This window comes from Drosophila nasuta, chromosome 2R (assembly GCF_023558535.2).
Source record: "Drosophila nasuta strain 15112-1781.00 chromosome 2R, ASM2355853v1, whole genome shotgun sequence".
Lineage (NCBI taxonomy): Eukaryota > Metazoa > Arthropoda > Insecta > Diptera > Drosophilidae > Drosophila > Drosophila nasuta.
The window spans coordinates 16,289,856-16,310,652 of record NC_083456.1 but is presented as its reverse complement, the minus strand read 5'-3'; the positions used below and the strand labels follow the sequence as shown (position 1 = coordinate 16,310,652).

General features: G+C 41.0%; 4 protein-coding genes across 4 annotated transcripts; 1 reads left to right on the top strand and 3 right to left on the bottom strand.

Annotated features, from left to right (window-relative positions):
- Nucleotides 1-1,371: 1,371 nt before the first annotated feature.
- LOC132787202 (protein Cep78 homolog) lies at nt 1,372-18,176 on the top strand. The gene is made up of 9 exons (XM_060794127.1): nt 1,372-1,887; nt 1,946-2,075; nt 14,741-15,044; nt 15,100-15,290; nt 15,349-15,525; nt 15,579-15,753; nt 15,817-16,297; nt 16,360-16,687; nt 16,740-18,176. Exons 2-9 carry the CDS (start codon nt 2,067-2,069, stop codon nt 17,379-17,381), a joined length of 2,307 nt encoding a protein of 768 aa, XP_060650110.1. The 5' UTR covers nt 1,372-1,887; nt 1,946-2,066; the 3' UTR covers nt 17,382-18,176.
- Nucleotides 2,100-13,769, bottom strand: LOC132787212 (cadherin-23). The gene is made up of 11 exons (XM_060794137.1): nt 13,209-13,769; nt 7,198-8,711; nt 6,934-7,134; nt 6,082-6,877; nt 5,613-6,021; nt 4,902-5,556; nt 4,656-4,837; nt 3,131-4,589; nt 2,676-3,070; nt 2,471-2,615; nt 2,100-2,407 (listed from the first exon to the last, which is right to left on the bottom strand). The coding sequence occupies exons 2-11, from the start codon at nt 8,640-8,642 to the stop codon at nt 2,209-2,211; spliced, it is 5,886 nt and encodes a 1,961-aa protein (XP_060650120.1). The 5' UTR covers nt 8,643-8,711; nt 13,209-13,769; the 3' UTR covers nt 2,100-2,208.
- LOC132787211 (histone H4) lies at nt 17,741-18,741 on the bottom strand. The gene is made up of 3 exons (XM_060794136.1): nt 18,721-18,741; nt 18,254-18,456; nt 17,741-18,192 (listed from the first exon to the last, which is right to left on the bottom strand). The coding sequence occupies exons 2-3, from the start codon at nt 18,431-18,433 to the stop codon at nt 18,061-18,063; spliced, it is 312 nt and encodes a 103-aa protein (XP_060650119.1). The 5' UTR covers nt 18,434-18,456; nt 18,721-18,741; the 3' UTR covers nt 17,741-18,060.
- Nucleotides 18,742-19,272: 531 nt separating this feature from the next.
- Nucleotides 19,273-20,528, bottom strand: LOC132787209 (uncharacterized). The gene is made up of 2 exons (XM_060794133.1): nt 19,859-20,528; nt 19,273-19,801 (listed from the first exon to the last, which is right to left on the bottom strand). The coding sequence occupies exons 1-2, from the start codon at nt 20,225-20,227 to the stop codon at nt 19,721-19,723; spliced, it is 450 nt and encodes a 149-aa protein (XP_060650116.1). The 5' UTR covers nt 20,228-20,528; the 3' UTR covers nt 19,273-19,720.
- Nucleotides 20,529-20,797: the final 269 nt, after the last annotated feature.

Here is a 20,797-nt window from a genome sequence, read left to right as displayed (position 1 = left end):
CGATTTGGTCTTTGTACTACTTATGTAAATTAATGATTACATATTAATTAGAATTATAAAACAAAGCAAAAACAAAAAAAAAAACACTTTATATACGCAAATGTAAAATTCTTTAGACTAAGCAAACACACACACAGATATACACACATATACATGCAAGAAAACTGTTACGCTTTAAAATATAACTCACTTAGCGCCCAAAACATCTCATCCTTCTTAATTTTATACATCAAAAACACCCAAACATCCATTGTAATTTTTCATTTGTCATCTTTGCAAGTATTAAATGAGAGAAATCGTTTAATAAACAAAACGAAATAAACACTTATACATATACATATATACGTATATATATATTATAGACGATCACGCATCAAGTTTGCATTATGTTTAGGCATCGCATATTAAGGATCTTCATTTTGGGACGTCTTATTCTATATAGGCAAAGAAGATGGGAGAAGATGAACTACTCGTACTTTAAACATAGTGGAATAAATTGTAAAATATATTTAAATATACATATAAACTATATAAATATTTAAAAACATGTATATTCTCTATCTCTATACCCCTATCTCTCTATCTCTTGATAACTCTTATAAAGCTCTGTATAACTATGTATTGTATGTAATTTTTGTTGTCCTCTCAACTAATGGATTTATTGCATTAATTTAACTTAGTTGTTGCCTTAGTTGAAATAATAATTTTAAAATATTTCTTTGCTGTGCAAGCGACGCGATCAAAATTCTTTTTGCGAAGCTATAAATATTGTATTCTTTTTACACACACACACTATCATTTGTTGTGCACGATTTGTATTCAAATGATCCTTTTTTATACACTTATATACATATACATATACATATATATTACATATAAATATATATATTTGATAAGCGACCCAGAGAAATAGCAGACCCAAAAAACAGTTCCACCTCCATTTTTCAACTCTGCCAAAAGAAACGAAATTGGTTCAAAAGTTGTTGAATTTGTTTTTCGGTATGAGGAACATTTCATTTTTAATTTTTTTTTCTGTAATTTACATGCATTTTTGTGATCTAATTTGTGTAATTATTATAAACGAAAAGAACTAAAACAAAAACGAAAAAAGTATATTATGAATATAAGAACAGAATAAAAAAGAAAAGAAAGAACAACAAATACAGCTAAAACAATTTACAATAATAATTGATTGATTGATTTTATGGCAACTGCAAAAAAAAAAAATACAACACGAATATTTTTTAGTAAAACCAAAAAAAAAAGCAAAAAAAAAAGAAAAGAAAAACGAAAAAAAAAAACCAAAATTGATTTTGACATTTCAAGGAGTTGAATTTTCAGAGACATCTGGCACTTGGCATCTGGGCAAGCTGAGTGTTTTGTGTGCGCTGTCAGAGCGAGCAGACCAGACAATCGAAATTAAGCAACACAATTTTCCGAGAACATATCAGTTCCCCAACTCTAAACACCGACCCGACTCGCGTTCAAAAAATCATAAAACCTGCATTAAAGCAATCAATCTCCATTCAAAAAAAATCATTGCAAGTTACGTTGGGTTATTCTTTGTTCCTGCGCTGTGGTCAAACAATTACAAATTTCTGGCATTGCACATCAAATTATTGTTGATCTTAACTACACACAGCAAACCTGCATTACAGCATTACAGGTCAGAACACTCGGCCAATTGGCCTAAACCTCTAAGAAACACATCCAAATACAACATCCACGAAAAAGTTAGAAAATAGTGAGCCGACGGATTTCTACATTGGGCCGAAGTAGGCTAGAGCTATTGTCTACAGATGTCTGTCCTATAAAAAACTCGTAATTCAACAAATTCATTTAATCCCAATACTTTTTCTGGCCAATTCAAGTGTTTACACGGAAGTGGTAAGCATTCGTTAGCATTCTGATGCTGCTCATCTTTAATCCTCCCATCTTTTCTCAGCTGTACATGTATATTTATATTTTATATCTTGAAAATTTGTGCGAGTCGAAGATTGTGGTATATTCAACGGATTTATAACACCAACTCATAATCATTATCAACATCATTTTAAAGCAAGACAATGAACACAGTAAGTTTGCAAAATTGCTTGCTCATTTTGTTTTTTCTCATTTATTTACATGGATCACGCTTAAGTTAGACTTAATTGTAGTAGCAACTAGGACTAAGTAGTACAATAAATAGACTGTTGAGTACTCTGGATGCTATAACTCGGTTGTCTCGAGTTTTCGCGCCAGGATTTGAGCATTATTCGTTAGCTTATCGATTTGATTGTACAGATTGAAATGCCGATTCAGATCATTAGTGTTGTTAAAGAGCTTAGCGGTGCCCTTAAGCGTTTCGTGCATATCCTGAGTGCCAACTGCTAGGAAATTGTCATCCAAAGAGTCCTGACCGCCAACGCTGTTGATAGAAATGTTGAAACATTGAGCAGATGTAATTTTATAATAATTGAGTTGGACCTACCTCAGAGTCTCTTCGGTTTTGAACCATTCGTTCTCGTAGCCCTTCAGCCAAATGGGATTGGAGCCCTGCACGCTGTGCTTATTGGTGTTGGGCACACGAGTGGCAGGTTCATGAGGATTCTGCATAGACATCGATGAGTGACCACCTAAAAATCACAAATTATATTCTAGTATTCTATTCGCAGTAGAGTGAATTTATGACTTACGAAAGATGTTGACTTTGGCAGCTCGCAATTGCCGTTTGTAACCTTTGCGTTGAGAGGCGCACAGCGCCAAAGTGACAACCAGCAAGGATGCCATAAATAGATTCGTAAAGATCAGCCAGACGAACATGGCACCCTTGACTGGACCAGCGGTAAGCAGCTGCGCCTCGGCAGGTTGCGTGTCCAGCACATTGAGATCTTTGAACAGCTCGTCCAGGCTCTCGATGTGCGTGTCTATTAGCTTGAGCACCTCGGATACCTCGTAGATAGAATTGTCCTCGCGCTCGACTAGATGCATATATAAATCTGTTTTTGTTTTATCTACTGAACCATCTTTATTCACATGCACCTTGATTTCGTCAATATTCACAATGGACTCTGTGATGTTGCCCAGCGTGCTGCATGGAAAATAGGATATAATTTAGAGGTATGTCTGGAAAATATTCAAAGGAACTCACTCTCTGAATGTGTCAATTCTCGCTCTCAGCTCATCCGGCTGTAGGCGAAAGACGAAGCGCACCTTTTGATCCTCTCGCAGCAAATATATAAAGACATGTGCTACATCACGCATTCCTAACGAATCGTTAGCCAGCACCATAAAATCAAAGTAACCCTTCATTCCTTTCTGGGGATCAAAGTTGAGCTGCACTTCACCCGTATCCCGATCGATTAGAAACGGCGCTTTGCGCACATTCTCTAGTCCCTCAGACAGCGTTTGCCTTATGTCTCCCACCTGATAATAAGTGATCTTTGAATTGGCACCCTCATCCGGGTCTGTGGCTTCGACGCTCATGAATCGCTGACCAAAGTCCGCATTTGTTGTGATGCCGCCTGTGAAGATTTTCGATCGGAAACGTGGCGGATTATCGTTGATGTCCAGTACTCGCACCTGAACTATAACAACGGTGCTGTCCAGCTTAAGCGGCTGCTCTGGCTGTGCTAATCTCTCCTCTTCGCTGTAGTTTTCGTAAGAAACAAGATCCGGCTCTGCGGATGATGTGGACATTTCATATTCCACATTGATTACGCGCAGTTGTCGCGAGTGCTTAAAGCGATCGTAGTTGATCTTTGGCGCCTGTTGATAACCCAATTCAGGGCTGTTTAACATGTCCAACTCTGGAAGCGTGCCATTCGCACAGTTTTCTGTGGCCTTCACATAAAGAGTAAAATTGGCAGTCAGTTCCCGATCCAATTGACGCTCCACGGTGAGCACGTGCGTCTCGGGATCGAGATGGAAATAACCGTCTTCGTTGCCGTGAAGTATAAAGTAGCACACTTGACTAGGCGCCTCATTTGGATCATCCAGATCCATTTCATCCTTGTCTATGGTATCGGGTAGTTTAATTCTTTCCGACCCGGGATCCGTATGCTCCGTAAAGTTGACCGTTAGCTCGTTAACAATAAACTGTGGCTCGTAGTCGTTCACATTGCGGATGTAGATGATCAGATCGAGATCGGTACTGAGCGATGTTGGCAACCCTTGATCGTAGGCCTCGATGCGTATCTCGTGGATCTTTTGCTTGTCCCGATTCAGCGGCTCTCTAAGCAACAATTCCCCGGTGTTTGCATTCATGTCGAAAAGCTTATAGCTGCCTAGCGGATCAGGTTTAAGGCGATAGCGCACCAGAGCATTCTGACCCATGTCCGCATCACTGGCATACGCTTGGAGTATCAGGCTACCCACTGTGGCATTCTCTGGCACACGGACTGTGGTATTGTGCAAGGGACGCACAAAGACCGGTGCATGATCATTAAAGTCCGCCACACATATGTCGAGAGCATTGTGAACTATGTTGGGGGGAACTCCCAGGTCCTTTGTGGTGATGGTCAGACTATAGTTTCCGAACTTGTTGCGCAGTGAGCGACTGGCATAGACTTGGGCATTCCAGGGATCCAGCTGACGCAGCTCAAAGAGACCTAAGCAATAAAAAGTGAGCTTTAATAATGGGAATTTTTTATTTCATTAATATTTATTCCGCTTGCCTTCTCGGTTGCCTTGGCTAATTGACATTTCGAGGCGGCCATTTGGCGTGGTAGCATCATCCGCATCCTTGCCCACAATGCTGGCAATGCTCTCGTGCAGCTCGTGATACTCTGTGATAAGCACACAGCTCGTAGGCAAGCTAATCTCCGGTGCATTATCATTCTCATCCAATATGGTGATGCTAAAAGCAGAAGTATACAATTAGATTAGTTTCAGTAATTATAATAATTTCTCTCTTTACTTACAACACTTGCTTGAAAGCATTACGACTCTCGCCCGCTAGGAAACCAAACTGATAGTTATCCCACGCCTCGATGACCAGATTATACGAGTTCTTGGTCTCTCGATCGAGCTTGTCGGCCACAGTTAAGACCCCCGTGTCAGCATCGATAGTAAATTTGCCCTGCGAACTGATGCGATCCATGAGAAACGTGATCTTGCCAAAGTCGCCAGAGTCAGCGTCAGCTGCCTGTACGGTGGCGACTCTGGTCCCAGGCTCTGCACTCTCGCTGATCGTGTAATTTTTGCTGCCTCCAATAAAGTATGGGTTGTTGTCGTTCTCATCCAACACAGTAACATAGACATCGACTAGAGTGGAACGTGGGGGCAACCCAGAGTCTGTGGCACGCACACTAAAGTTGAGCCACTGATGCTGCTCGTGATCGATCTTGTTGGCCACCACAATGGCGCCAGTTTGACCATCCAGGTGTATGAGATTTCTGTAAGCGGGATTGCCTTCCAAGGCATAGGAAATGGTACGATTTTTGTCCACATCATAGGCCAAAACATTGGCAATCATGACGCCATTGATGCTGTTCTCGGTGATGGAATGTCGATAGAAGGGCTGCCTAAACTTGGGATTGTTGTCATTCTCATCCTGTACCTGAATGCTTAAGAAAGCTGAAGAAGAGTAGTTTAGTAAGCTAGTGTTTCATACTTTAAATAGCTCAACTTACCCTCCACTATTTGCCTGCCTTTGGCTGCGGCCAAATCCTCCACGGTAATGGCCAGCTTGATGTGCTCCACTTTCTCGCGATCCAGCAGCTTGATGACTCTGAGTTGTCCTTGTATTGCATCCAGTTCAAAAGCGCCCAGATAATCGTACTCGCTGATTTTCACCAAACCGCCTTCCTCGTTGCGTGCCTCGGACAGCGCCGCATTTAGCTTGTAGCGCAGTATGGGATTCTGGTCGGGATCTGTCGCTTGCAGCTGATATACCAAGGTACCCACGGGTGTGTTCTCCACGATTCTTAGTGCAGGCAGCTCGCCTAACAAAGGAGGTTTATTGTTCACATCTTTGATGCTGATGTTAACTGTCGCCGTGTTCATTAGTTGTGAGCTGCCCAAGCCACCGTCCAGCGCAATCTACAAAATAAAGCAGGATTTAAAGATGTGTGGGAGCGAACTAAATATGAATAAACTTACCACATTCAGCGTGTAAAGCAAGCGCTTGCTCTCCGTTAGATCGGGATCAAGATTAGCACCCTTGGCCACATAGATGACGCCCGTTTCCGAGTTGATAATGAATTTGTCGCTGGCGCCCTGCTGTATGCGATAAACGATCGCATTGTTGGGCGAAGAACCATCGCGATCGATAGCCAGCACTTGCAGCACAGAGCTGCCACCGGGCAAGTCTTCGGGCACCGTTTTGCTATAGAAACTCTTCTGGAAGATGGGCGGATTATCGTTAACATCCTGCACATAGATAAGCACAGGCACCACGGTTGACAGCATGGGAATACCCGAGTCCCTTGCACGTATGAGCAACTCAATCTCTCGCATATCCGCATTGGCCTGACGCACATGACGCCGGTTGCTGTCCACCAGCTCCTCGTAGTCAAAGTGATGCAGCGGACGCAGCAACCCGCTCTCCGGATCGATGGTGAAATTCGTGCGATACAAACCCTCGACAATCTCGTAGGTGATCTGACTGTTCTCGGTACCATTCAGATCTAGATCGCGAGCCTCCACTTGGAGTGGTGTTTCAAATTCGGCTTTGTTTTCCAGCAACTTGGCTTCGTACTGTCGCTGCAGAAAGGTGGGCGCATTGTCGTTAACATCCTGAATATCCACAATTATCTGCGCCGTATTCCGATTGCCCTGACCCACATTATCAATGGCCTCGACGGTCAGATAATGTCGCGAAATGATTTCCCGATCGAACGCTGCGCTGCCTGATGTCTTGATGGAAATTACGCCCGTTATGGAATTCAGATTTAATCTGAAACATTTATTTTATGAAAGTAAATTCGTGATAAGGATCAAAGCGTTGCTTACAAGTGCGCGATGCCGCCACGTAGATTCGTATAGCGTATGCCCATGCTGCCAAAATCTCCGGAATCCACATCCACCGCTTCTACCTTAGCTATGATCGTGCCCTGCTCGCTGTTCTCGGGCACGCCAGCATTGTAGATCGATTGTGTGAACTCGGGAAAGTTGTCGTTCTGATCGCGTATAAAGATTTGCACGTGCGCCGAACTGCAAAATAAATTATTAAAATTACACTTAAAAACATGGGGAATTTATAGAAATTTTACTTACCTCCAGCGACTTGGTTCATCGATCTCGCGTGCAAATATCGTGAAATTGATCTCGACAAACTGCTCAAAATCTAGCGACTTGGAGTTTCTCACACGCAGCATAAAGTTGGCCTCATTCACTGCCAGCTCGGGCACAATCTCAAACAGATCATTCGGCGGATCGAGAAACAACCGAAATGTGCCATTCTTACCCTCATCGTGATCGAAAACAACGTTCTGCACCTCGGCATCGAGAAAATTCAGCGGTGTATTCGTCTGCGCATTCTCATTGACCTCGCAGCGATAGAGCAGCTCCCCAAAAGTGGGGATCTCATCATTGACATCGGTCACAATGATCGTCACCTCTGTGCGCACCGTCGAAGGAACTTGTTGTGCTGCCTCTGGCGATTTGGACAGTTCTGTAGCAGTAATCCTCAATATGTGAGCACCATTCACATGATCGCTTTCCTCCTCACGATCCAGTACCGTCAAGGTGTAAACGACTCCCGTGTGACTATCAATATCGAAAAGATCGTTGCCATCTAGCGCATACGCAATCGGATTGTTGATGCCCCTATCTCCGTCAATTGCGCGCACTCGCAACACTTTTGTGCCAACCGGTGAGTCCTCGGCAATGCGTGCCACTGCTTGAACCTCGACAAACTCAGGCGGCTGATCCTCAATGTCCTTGACCTTGACTAAAATCGCCGCAGTTCCCGTGTTGATGGGCCCCTGATTCGCCCGATCAATGGCCAGCACACGCAGCTGATATAAACTCTTCGTTTCATAGTCCAATTGCCGCTGCAGTCGCAAGACGCCTTTGCCCTGATGCGTGGCTATGCTAAAGACATCATTATCCCCGTCCAGCTCCTGCAGATAGTAAACCACCTGACCGTAGGCACCCTCGTCGGCATCGGTGGCTTCCAGAGTGCTAATAACACCCGGTGCACTGCCCTCTGGTATTTCGATGGCATTTTGATAAGGCAGGAAGATGGGTGCATTGTCGTTGATATCCTCGACGAGCAGCAGGAAGCTCTGCGTCACATAATTATGATCGCTGTAGTGACTGTCAGTGAGTGTGAGCACTATCGCATACTCGTCCTGTGTCTCACGATCCAGCTCTTTGGCCAGAAACACTTTCGCCTCGTTTCCGCCTGTATTCTCAATGCGAATTATTTCGCTGTCATGTGAATTCCGCTTCCCAAAAGTCAGCGGATCGTTGTCGGGATCGTAGCCCTTTAATGTGTATATGTGACTTCCCACCTGCGTCTCGGGACTTTCTTTCAAACGGAGAACAATCTCCGACTGTCCATCGATGGCAAAACGCGGGGGACGATTCGAGGATACACTTAACACAAAGGTTGTGAGTACGATGAGCGCGATCCCTTTTAAGCGCACCTTCTTGTAGCCCATGCTGGCGATCACTTTGTGGTCGGATTTGGACTGTTTCTCGAATTCGTTGTGCATTTGTGACGATGGTGATGTTGATGAAGACAACTGTTGTCGACTCGTTACTCGTAGCACATGGCCAGGCACCTAGAAAATAGACAAAACTGTGTGTTACAACTCGTATGTGGAGTTAACCCATTTTAGTTGGCTGCCTTCCAAGCCCCAATGTCATTAAAATGTGTCCAAATATTTAGCGAGTCATGTGTACGATCTTGTGCCTTATGACCTTAAAACAGTTTCGCTTGAGAAATCCCAAGTACGGCAACCTAATAAAATTTACAAATGAGTGCGAGTAAAAACAACATAGAACTGGCATTAAACGAGAGGAAGAGAGAGGAGGTAGCGACTGTCAGATACCCTAGTTAAGTGAATACGTAGTAGCTACAAATTATATTTGTTTTTAATTTTGAATAGTTTTCTACATCTGCTTTACATCAATTATCTTTACCCTTTTAGAATTATGTTGATATTCAATTAAGATAATTTTCTGGTAATGATCTTGGTCGTCTTTCTTGGAAAAATCATAATACCCCTCATAAACTCAACTACCTATTTAACAACTAGACCTCTGTAGAGCTAACTGCTTTGTTGGTTATGGTTCTAGTTCTAGTGCTGTTGCTGTTGCGACATCGTAAAGTCCAGAATGGTAAAAGTCGGACAAACGTTTCTTAATGGTACCAGTTACATATACAACATAGGGTTGTGGCATTATCCGATGTGGCTGATTGCACGTTCTGCTCTTTTTTTGGGAAAGTTTTATGTGCAAATTAACGAAACCTTTACAAATAATTTCTTTCATCTGTGCGGAATTCCGGCAGATGAAATTTTATTTGCTGAAAGTTTAACGAGCGTTACGTTTAGTTAATTTCTGCTTAAGTTGATGTGGTTATTAATCCAATATTAGATCTGACGCTGATTGGAAATGAATTCTTTTTAGTTTTGGCCGCTGACAAATGTAGAAAAGTTTCTTTGTTTGTTTGTTATATTTTTAGTTAATTCGCAATTCATATATTTCGTCAAGATAAGAGCGTGGGGATTTCAAAGCCACTGCAGTTTGTAATTGAAATGCGTGTGAAAATGTATTTCAAAGCGCAGCCATCAGATACAAATGCAGAGTTGAGTTGAGCTGGTATCATTACCTGTCTGTGGGCTTATTAACGCAAGAGTTTGCCATTGTCTCGAGTGTTGACTTTATCTCCGAGTTTTGTTTGCTCATTAAAAGCGTAACAACAAGTGGCAAGTAGCGAGCAGCAAGTGGCAGGTCCATCTACCCGGGTGGATAGTTCATTGATTTCACAATTGCAAAATATTGTAATTTCTATTTTCCAGCAATTTGTGAGCACAGCGCTCGTTAACGTTTCTCCCCGCCAATTGATTTGTATAACAGTCGAAGGCGAGTTGCAATTGCAGATACAGATTCGAGTTGACAGCAAACGACGGCAGTTCATTACCATTTGCGTGTTGCATCAACCTCTTGTGGCAGGCGCGGCCTATTCGAGTACTCGTATTTATGCTGTGTTGAAAAATCATAGACAAGGTCGTTTATGAATTTCCCAAACGTTATTTTAAGCGCGGCCTCGAGCCACATCAGCTACAGATCATAATTCCATTTGCGTCTGGAGCTGCGGATTTCGCTTTCAACGGCAAGCAGCCGGAGCCACATGCCACATGCAACATTTTCTTTTTTATTATTTTGATATTAGTATTTAGCGTTTATTCAGATGCTCTTCTCAGAGTGGCTGCCTCTTGCGGTAATTATGTATTTATGGTCAACGCTTTTGTGTAACGCTCGGCAATTGGGTTGTTTGGTCAGTTGCTCTTCACCATTAAAAGCCACATCGAATGATGAATGAGAGGAGGAGAAGGGTGAAGGGGCAGGCAAGGCTTGTGTGTTTATTTATAATTTCATGCTGCAATGATTTTCACTGCGATTTGAGTACTTTTAATAACAGCTAACGTAAAAATGCTAGTAATTTGGGTTATCAATCTTAATGATATCGACACATTCTATATGAAAGTTATATAGACTACGGTCGCTATGTTGAGTATATATCTGTGATTTATCAGCTAAACATATGTCAGTTGTCTTTATATATATGTTCATTATAGTATTCTTCTATAGCCACTGCTTACAAGTTTCACTTTAATTTCAATTATACAAAAAAAAAGTTCTTTATGCGCTGTTGACAGCTTTAAGCGCTATAGAAAGTTCCCGAAATTTAAGTGAATTCCATTAAAAATAATGTCATAATAAGTAGAATATCTTGGAAGAAGTGAAACAAGCCAGAAAACGAAATTCATTAAGCAGAATCACCTTAATGAAAATGTATCTTTTAGATAGATAAGTCCTTTAAAGAAATATTAGCTATCTTTGTTGCTTTTGTAATTCATACAAATAACTGTAAACGGTATCATCGTTTTTGTCTAAATTAGCTTAGTTTAGTCATATTTTTGACACTTATTGCCTCAATTTGTGGCTCGAATCTCTCACTCTCTTTTGCCAGTTATAATATATAACATGTAGGCAATTTTCCACAAGGCGAAAACTGCAAACTTACTGAATTAAAACAAATTAATAAGTTATACCCGAAGTCAAGCGTTTTGGCTTACACACATTTCCCTTAATTTATGTAAGCGACAAGCAAAGGAAATGGCTCCAAGTCAGAAACCATGACGATGTCGCTTTTCCTCTGTAGTACTCTACAACGAATATTAGTAAAAGCTGCGTAGGAAACGCGTGACATGGATGAAGTTTTTGCTCTTAGCCAAAAGTCGCAGACGGACCTTCAACTTTTGGCCAAATATTCACGCTTGGCATGTTCTGACCCCAAACTCTCCAGAGCGACGACTTGCGACTCTCCTCGACTTCAACTCCGATCAAAACTGCTGTCAAAAGTGAAATTTTGCATAAAGTATTTCAACAATTGGCAGCAGCGCAATTTATGTATCTTACAGATACATTTCGATTGTGCGGTTTTGCAGGTAACCACAACAACACGATAAAAATGCCACGGAAATCCAAATAAACAATAAAATTTGTGCCTGCCAATGCTGCAAGTTTTCATTCCCTCCAATTGCAGCCAAAGTCTTGGCTTTGCATCGTCTTGGGAGTGGAGTTCACATGGAGGCACTTAAATTCACTTAATTAAAAATATGCTAAACCCGGCTTACGGCTGAGGCGTTAGAGCTGAAATTGAAGTTGTCTTTGTGACCAATGTTGCCTTCAGTTTCCGGTTGGGTCCACGACCCAACTGCGAGCTGCGAGTTGAGCGAGCGGTTGAGCAAACAAATGAGCTTATGGCTCGACTACTCCAATTTGAACACTTCCTCCCCCATATTAGGGCCCTTTCTGTTGTCATGCACATCGATTCCAAAACGTGGCTGACAGTCAAGTTCAACGCCAGCAGCAGCGGCAAACAATTGTTATAAGGTTGATTGTTGTTTTTGCTGTCGCTGACAAACAAAAGAGCTGCAAGTTTGAGGGAACAAGGGATGAGGAGGGAACCGGGAGCTTGAAGCTACTATGTACAACATGCAGCTTCGTTGCGGTAGCTTGATTTTTGAGTCATAGCCAAGAGTTCAGTTCAACTGGAGCTAAAGGGGCCCGCATCGCATCCGCATCACTTTCATGGTAATGTGCGTAATCGCTTTACACAAACAGAGATACATATGTGATGTATTTGTATCTGTATCTATGCCTGGTGTTGGTGCTGTATCTGTATCTCCTAAGTAAATGCCGCCGACAGCATAGCTAACTGAATCTTCGTTACTTGCACGAGCTGCTGGTGTCGAAACTAATCTGCCCGTTACAGTTCAGCTCATTTTCTAGCCTCAAGTATTTGCAAACTTGTTGTTAGTTGGTCTTGGAGGAGCAAGCACGTCCTTGGCTACACAGCTTGACCTTCTTTGTTTGTAACTGTTGCTCCGTAGTGAAATATTTAATTTGAAGCCAATATAATATATATCTATTTTGCAGTTTTCTAGTATGTTTGCCTATGACTCTTAATTATTTTTTGTTATTATCTTTTCTGTGAGTGCTACTTAATTTCTATGGAGTTATCTTTGTAGTGCATATTTTCTCTTTGTTCAAATGTAATTTCTTCCAGAAGAAAAGCTCAGCATGTGTGCCTTTGCTTGTATAAAAACTTATTTCTTTGTTATAGGAATATTTTATGAAAGCTACTTAAGAAGTGATATATTACTTTCACAATAATATTGATCTAAAAATATGTATATATTTGTTGATATTTACGAGTGGGGGGTTCAAAAATATAGACAACAAAATAGTGATGTTAACGTTAACGTGCTTTACTCCTATTCGGTTTTAAATGACCCTAAATTATTTCCTGATTAATATCGTATACATAATGTAGTAATATGTGTAATACTATTCCAGTTTGCGGGTCACTCAACTGCAGTTCTATCCATTCTTTTTGCCTTCAGCCTAACCCTAATTACTTGCATATTCGCGTTAAGGTTTTGGATGGGTAAACAAGGACCTTCTGCAAATACCCCCAGTCCTTAGCATTCCTTTAGCTTGCACTTCAGAAGGGTCGAAATTTTGCTCGTCATTTAGCAACTTACCCTCTGCTTTTGTTTGGCCTGCAGTCTAGGCAGAATATCAAGTATCCGCAGCTGTACAACGATTCGGCAAATCAACCAGCTGACGGTCTTCCTTCGGCTTTGACGATTAGTTTTTAGCAGTGACACATTTGAGAAGGGTTCTCCGATGGCTTCAGTGCACTAGACGGCTCGTTACTGGTAATTAGGCAGAAGTCAAAAACCTCACACACACTCGAAACACACTCGCACTCACTTAATGAAAACGTGTCGCTAGAATTGGGCAATGCACGAAGCGGAACTCGGAGTTGTCGCCGTTATTTGGGTTAGAATTAAAAGAAGATCACTTTAATGGCACTTTAAACCGAACACGACGCTGGGATTTGGAACGTGCCGCGCTCTTGGCCCTCTGTTAAAGTTCCAAGTGTTAACTGAACCGCACTGGACTGCACTTTTGGAAAAAAGACGACGCACGAAAGACGTTACTTTACTCTTTACTCCACTTTACTTTCGTCTGCACATTGAAAACGCAGTTGTGTGTGCCTCAAACGTCGCTTCACGACTGACAACGGACCTGGCTTAAATGCGAGCTTCAGCCGGTGTGCGCTATGGCGATTGAGCCATCGTCATCGTCGTGTTGTTGTCGTTGTCACCGACAACCCCCGGCAGCAACGAGTGGACGAACGATTGCAATGCAATGCTGGCACGCGAGTAATTACCGGAGCGTGAATTCCAGCGCCGTGAGCATTGGCATTGTCTGTAGTCGACAGTGCTTGGAGTAGCGAAGAGGGAAGCAGAGAAGAGTGGCGCAGTATTCAGTTACTAGCTGATTTGTTTACATTTTGCAAACAGTGTAGCCAACACGCGGGAAAGCTCTCTTTTGTGAGCTGGAAGAGTTGGCGCTTGGAAATGCGAGTGTAAACGGAAATACAAACAGTCTGAAGGTTAAAGAGAGTTATTAACGGATGGATCGTTGAAGCTGCTAAATTTTAGTTTTTTAGAAACAATCTTTTGAAAGAGAACTTTATTCATTCATTATTTCTGAACTGTTACGATTTTGTCACATACTTTGTTTGATTTTTAAACTATCTATAAGATACAAAAGTACCTTCAAAGTACGAAAATACATGAGTATCTCCAAGATAGAAAAGTATTTCTTAAATTTAATCTTAAATTAAATAAATTTTGTTCAGATAATGAGAATATATCTATGCTGGATTTTGATTTTCCTCTAGCGTAAATACGAATTGAATAGATTTAAAGTCTTTAAAGTCTAAAGTGTCTGCTTTATCTTCATCTATTTTAAGGCAAATTTTCTCATTTCTTTTCTATTATAATAATAGCAAAGTTTTCAACAAAACTTAATATTATATTGTTCTTTGTATATAATAAAGATACAGTAGTTTTAAAATTATTAACATTTTGCATATGTTTTCTCGTCAGTCTTCTTACATCTAAGCTGAGCAATTTTCGTAGTAACTTCATCTTATCGTAAATAAATACATGGAAATTTGTCAATATTTATAATAAATATTCGAATCTACTTTATTTTACAGAAAATGCCTCTAATTCGTGGTCGGGACACGATCGCGGTGGCAAAGAAGCCGAGTGTGACGCTGCCGCCCGTGGTAAAAAAGTCGAGCAAGAGTCGTTCGTTTCACTTCCGTTATCTGGAGCTATGTCGTGCCAAGAATATAACACCAGTGCCCAATATACGCGCCAATGCAAATTCTACAACCACTCTGGATCTCTGTGGTGATAAGCTGGGTGTAAGTGAATGGCTGCTGATTATCGATGCTCTGCATCATGATCTTGTGCTGCAGACGCTAGTCTTGCGCATGCGACGCTCCAATGGCAATAGTGAGTACGATGATGAAAGTTTCAAAAGGTTAACTAATATGAGCCTATTGCTTAGATATTGTTTTACCAATTGACACTGAAAATCGCGCTCGACTCTTTCGCCAGAAGCCGGTGATCTACACACGTTTCATCTTCAACAGTCTCGTGGAGGCGATTGTCAACTGTGTGAAGAGCAACAAGAATCTAACTGTATTGAAGCTGGAGGCGCTGCCGCTGCAGGACAGCTATATAGAATGCATTGCAAAGGTAAGTTAGCACTTTAAATATCTTAGATACTATTTCATTCCATTGCCTTGCTCTCTAGGCTCTGGCTTCCAATGATTGCCTCAAGGAGTTGAGTTTTCAAAAATCCTTCATTGGCGATAAGGGATGCGCCGCTGTCTGCAGCACCGTCAAGTACTTGAATCACATCGAGATATTTAATCTATCCGAATGCAATCTTGGTCCAAAGGGCGCCGAGCACGTTGCCGATATGATCAAGGTGAGCTGACTTTGATTTTGTTTGATCAGTTAATGAAAATTCCTTGTCTGCAGATGCAAAAGATTTCGCGTTTCTCCGAGGGCTGGGAGAAATCGCTGCGCTATCGCAGCGTGGATGTGAATTCAATTGCCGGACTGCGACACATTGCACTCTCCAACAATCCGATCATGGGCGATGATGGGCTGCGTCTCATAGCCGAGGTGCTCAAAGAGGATGCCTGGGTGCAGAGTAAGTGAACTTCTTATTTAAATTGTGTAATTGACGATTATAGTTTTAAAACTTGCTCCTCAGCTATGGAGATGGAGAGCTGCGGCCTCACAGATCGTGGTGCCAATCTGATACTCGAGTGTCTAGCTCTGAACAACGCTATCACCGAGTTCAATATACGCAACAACGATGGCATCAGCAAGTTCCTGATGCGCCAGATACGCGATCATCTCGGCAAAGAGGACGAGGAGAAGCTCAAGGAACCGCAGTACGATCTCAGCTGTGTAAATGGACTGCAGAGCTTGCCCAAGAATCAGAAATATTCAGTCTCGCAGCTGCTCAATCACACCAAGACGCTGGAGGAGCAATTGTCCTTTGAGCGCACTTTGCGCAAGAAGGCCGAAAAGCTGAATGAGAAACTCAACCAGCAGCTGCTGTCTCAAGGTCCTTGCTCACCACAACCACATCCACAACCACAGCAGCAAGAGAAGCTCATTGATGGCGCTAAGATACCCAAGGGTTACATGCTGGTCAAGGGCGATGAGCTGCAATCGTTTATCAAAAAGTAATTATGCTGGGACTGTCTCTATGCTCCTCTTACGTATTCACTGCATTTTTCCCAAACAGCACTCAGAACTATTCGCCATCGTCGGCAGCGCAATTCAATCACTTGGTCAACAGCGCTGTCACTAGTCCAGAGACAACGCCACGTAGCGATAACACAACCCTGCGCAATCAGCTCAGCCGGCAGATGCATCAGCAACAACAGCATCAACTCGTTGAGATGGACGAGACCGAGGAGACGGCAATGGCGAGTGAGCCTCAGCAACAGCCACGCCAGATTCTGCATGTCCGCAAGGTGCGCAGCGAGATGAAATACGTGGAAACGTACTCCAAGGAGAACTCCAAAAAGCGCGAGTCTAAATCGGATCACGAGTTTGCCAACGAACGCGATGTGAGTAGCGAATCCCAAAAGATTAAAGCAACATTTATAAACTCTTCCACAGTTCAAGCTCAATCCTAATGTGCAGTTCGAAATGGACATTGGTGACAGCGCGATGATCAATCCGCAGCAGCATAATCGCATACGCTGCGAGGTGCGCGAGGATATGGAGCAGGAAATGCTGCAGGAATCGTACAACGCACAATACAGCAATGAGTGCATTGGCGACGGAGTTGAGAACAATCGCAAGCACAAGGAGAAATTCAAGAAACGCATGAATGCCATGGGTCAGAGCCACATGACACAGTTCATGGACGAGTTGGAGCGTAAGATCAACAGCAAGTCGTCGAGCAAAAAGCGTCACAAGTCCAAAGTGCCCACGAATGCAGCTGAAAGCTACAACAACGAGAAACAGGGCATGAACATGAAAGTTGACTCCTACATGCCCATCATGGAGGACATGCCCGAGGGTTCAGAGGAGAATAGCTCAGCCTCGGATGGCGACAATTCCGAAGATATGCCACAAGGTCAGGCTCAGAGTCAGGGATACACGACTGCACCCATGAAAGTGTTTGTGAGGCGCACACGCTCCGTAAACGAATCCTCCATGGATCAACTCGATGGCGAAGAATCAGAGGAGACCATTATATCGCCACGTTCGGTTTATCTAGATATTCAGAAAAAGAAGAACGAAGGCAATCATTGATGGCAATGCCAAGTCAACCAATAGCAGGCAGGATTGTTTTGAAACTGGAAATTAAATGGTCCCAGTGTAGCTCTCGAAAACAAACTTCTTTGGTTTGTTAGCACATTATTAGCTTAACCGGACTGAGGCCAAAATTTTCAGTAGTAATTGAAGAAGATCCTCCTATTACAATTATAAACAAAGACATTTGGCATGCATTGCTTTGAATTGTATGGAAATAATGTTTACACACAATCTTCGTTCAGGACAACATAACATACATAGAGTTAATTGAGAAATAAAAAAATATGTGATTTAAGTGGTTTTGTTAAATCTGTAACCGATCTAATAAATTCCACGACTTATGAGCAAAACATTCGTTGTAAGTTGAGATTGCTATTGTGTTTTGTGCCTTCTACATATTACGATTTATTGGCATTTAGATTTTTTTTAAGTGTCTGCAGATCTCTAATTTATGCAAAGTACAATACAAGTAATTTATGTGTATAATAATATATGGAATATTCTGTTTGTTTGTCAATACATTTTGTAATTGCTACTGCTTAAGTGTTGCTCAAATATTCAAGATTAAGTAGATCGAGAGGATTAAATACGTTGTGTTACAATAGTAAATATACCGATTATTTCCAATCATACGCGTCACAATTACTTTATTAGTTTTCAAATTGGACGATGCAGTTTAACCTCCAAAACCGTAGAGAGTACGTCCTTGACGCTTCAAGGCGTAGACCACGTCCATAGCAGTGACGGTCTTACGCTTGGCGTGCTCAGTGTAAGTAACGGCATCACGAATAACGTTTTCCAAAAACACCTATAAAATTGATGTATTTGTTAATATTATATCTCATAATGGAGGAGGAAATAATGCTTGCCTTGAGCACACCACGGGTTTCTTCATAGATCAAACCGGAGATACGTTTGACGCCACCACGACGAGCCAGACGGCGAATAGCCGGCTTGGTAATACCCTGGATGTTATCACGCAGAACCTTACGATGACGCTTGGCGCCTCCCTTTCCCAATCCTTTGCCACCCTTTCCGCGACCAGTCATCTTGATAAATTTTTTAATTTACGCTACAAAGAAAGCAAAGATCAATTACCGTGAAAATTGAATAGAGAATTGCTACAACGCAAAAACAGGTTAGTCCAATGGAACGCCATTTTTTTTGTATAGACATTTATATGTAAAAGTGCACAGACGCTAACTTTCGACAATTTTTAATAATTCCGTCAATGCTAAGCCACGTATACTTACTACTATAGTTCACTTAAATTAATAACAAAATAATCTTCGCAAACAATTTGTTATTAAATTATTGTGAAATAAATTCAACCTACCTTTTCAACAAATTGTCTGAAATTAAATGCAGTGTGGCTGCAGCTTTAAATACAAAAATTCCCCTGCAATATTTATCAAAATAAGTCACCCTGTGCTACTACTCAATTTGGATTTAACGTTACATTTTAAGCAACTTACATTTTATTTTGAAATCAGCTTTATTTTTAACTTCCTTGGTAGTATCCTTAAGTTTCGAGTGTAGCTTTTAAACTGGGTTATTGTATTGTGGATCAGTGAATCTCAAACTGTGCCATGTTAAAAAATAAAATAATTCATCTACTAATCCTTGAGAGTACCTACGTTTTTTTTACGTTTCAACCATCAATAACATTGCATTACAATACAATTTTTTAAAAGCTCGACTTTAAAAATTGATAAAACATTTCAAAATTTAATTATAAACATTTTAAAGTTTCGTAATTTTTCGGTACTTATTTATAGCTATTTAGTGAAGAAATAGTATATTTTGAAAATTTACTTGTGGGGTCACCCTGTCACAGGTGTTAAATAAAACAGCTTTAAGAAAGCTCTTTTTCAAGCATCCGAAAGTTAGAAATAATCTAAAGAATAATTTATTAAATCGGTAATGAATTTATGATATATAAAATATTATTTTAAAAGTGCCATTAATGTGTCTCTACTTCTAATAAGTATACAATGCTTATTAATCCTTAGCTACCAGCAAGGCCCATTACAGTCCTATGGAGTTGCTGCTTTTGGTACTTGACAATCACTTTCATAATTTCCATCTTTGCATCAATTTTTAAGTTGCCGTCCAGCTCAAAAACATCTTGAGCAACAGCCATTCCATAGTGGAAGCTAGGCGTGCTGTGTATTTCGTCTATCATTGGTTCCACAGTTATTGGAGTTGTATCTTCAATTTCCGCATCATTATCTTCCATAGGAATATTGAATTCCTCTATTTCTAACTTTCTTGCTTTGATCCTGGGTGGTTCAGAAGATAGCTGCAGCGGATTATCCGAATTTGTATCATGGGGTTCAGGTTTTTTGGTCATCAGCAAGCGCTGCACTATTCTCGTCGGAGTCAGAGTGGGCACTTTCATCAAAGGGATTTTCCGACTATTGATTGCATTATTAATCAATATACATACATTAATTACTATTATGATTACTTACATCCGCAACGTTCTTATCTTGAAGAACAGGAAGAAATTTGAGTTGTTTCAAGAATTTCCAGCCTTCCAAACGTTTTATTTCCTCCGGATGTGCTCCACGGGCATTGGCATCGAATATAGCCTTCTGTTGTAGTCGGTAGTATGAAGCGAGATTTAGCCATTTCCTAGCCAATTCATTTGTGTAGACTCGAAACTTGAACCGTTTTTCCAACGTCCATTTTAAATTCTTCCAAAAATTATGTTTTAAATAACGAATACTGTAATCTTTATGAGTTTTGTCCCACATATACGGAGTATTGCGAATTGTTGTTATTATAAATATAATCACTTCATCGGACCAATATGGTCGCGATTCGCTGCCGTTTGCCATTTTATGCCGAATTACAAAAATTATTAGCAAAGTTTTTTTCTTAATTTAATCCACTTTTGTTGGAAAAACCAGCTGACTGAATGTTTTAGTTGATTCGAGAGGGACAGATATATGAGCTGGTCTAAACGCAATTAAAATACCAACAGCTGTCAATAAATGGATGTGTGTGAGTATATCCACCAAGTGCAGCCGATAAAATGAGGTGTGACCAGTAAGTTTTGCAAATAACCGTTACGTACGGCGAATTTAATAATGACACTGAGCTATATATTCTTTAATTAAACCACTTCCATCCACAAACCTTTAATTGTTTTGCAAATTATATTGGTACTTATTAAGTGCATGTCATTATAAACAAAAATTGATTATGTTTAGTAATAGCATACATTTTTTTTTTTAATTTTCAATGATGAAAATCTTAAATGGTTATGTCCTAGTAAAATTACCAACTATTTTAAATAAATTAGTGCTTGACTCGCCTATGCAATTTAAAAGATAAGAGAAAATATAATATTTTTCAACTATCATTTCGATTTTGATGGTTGCGCCATTCGGTCACACTAAACAAAT

Bases quoted from the DNA above. Each gene is read 5' to 3' on its own strand.
- LOC132787212 (XM_060794137.1), bottom strand. From the start codon at position 8,642: ATGCACAACGAATTCGAGAAACAGTCCAAATCCGACCACAAAGTGATC. The intron at 5,557-5,612 runs GTAAGTTGAGCT...ACTCTTCTTCAG, and splicing joins AGGCAGGCAAATAGTGGAGG to CTTTCTTAAGCATTCAGGTA. The intron at 4,590-4,655 runs GCAAGCGGAATA...TTTATTGCTTAG, and splicing joins TAGCCAAGGCAACCGAGAAG to GTCTCTTTGAGCTGCGTCAG.
- LOC132787209 (XM_060794133.1), bottom strand. From the start codon at position 20,227: ATGGCAAACGGCAGCGAATCGCGACCATATTGGTCCGATGAAGTGATT. The intron at 19,802-19,858 runs GTAAGTAATCAT...TGCAATCAATAG, and splicing joins AAGATAAGAACGTTGCGGAT to TCGGAAAATCCCTTTGATGA.
- LOC132787211 (XM_060794136.1), bottom strand. From the start codon at position 18,433: ATGACTGGTCGCGGAAAGGGTGGCAAAGGATTGGGAAAGGGAGGCGCC. The intron at 18,193-18,253 runs GCAAGCATTATT...TCAATTTTATAG, and splicing joins AAACCCGTGGTGTGCTCAAG to GTGTTTTTGGAAAACGTTAT.
- LOC132787202 (XM_060794127.1), top strand. The intron at 15,045-15,099 runs GTGAGTACGATG...CCTATTGCTTAG, and splicing joins GCGACGCTCCAATGGCAATA to ATATTGTTTTACCAATTGAC. The intron at 16,688-16,739 runs GTGAGTAGCGAA...ACTCTTCCACAG, and splicing joins AGTTTGCCAACGAACGCGAT to TTCAAGCTCAATCCTAATGT.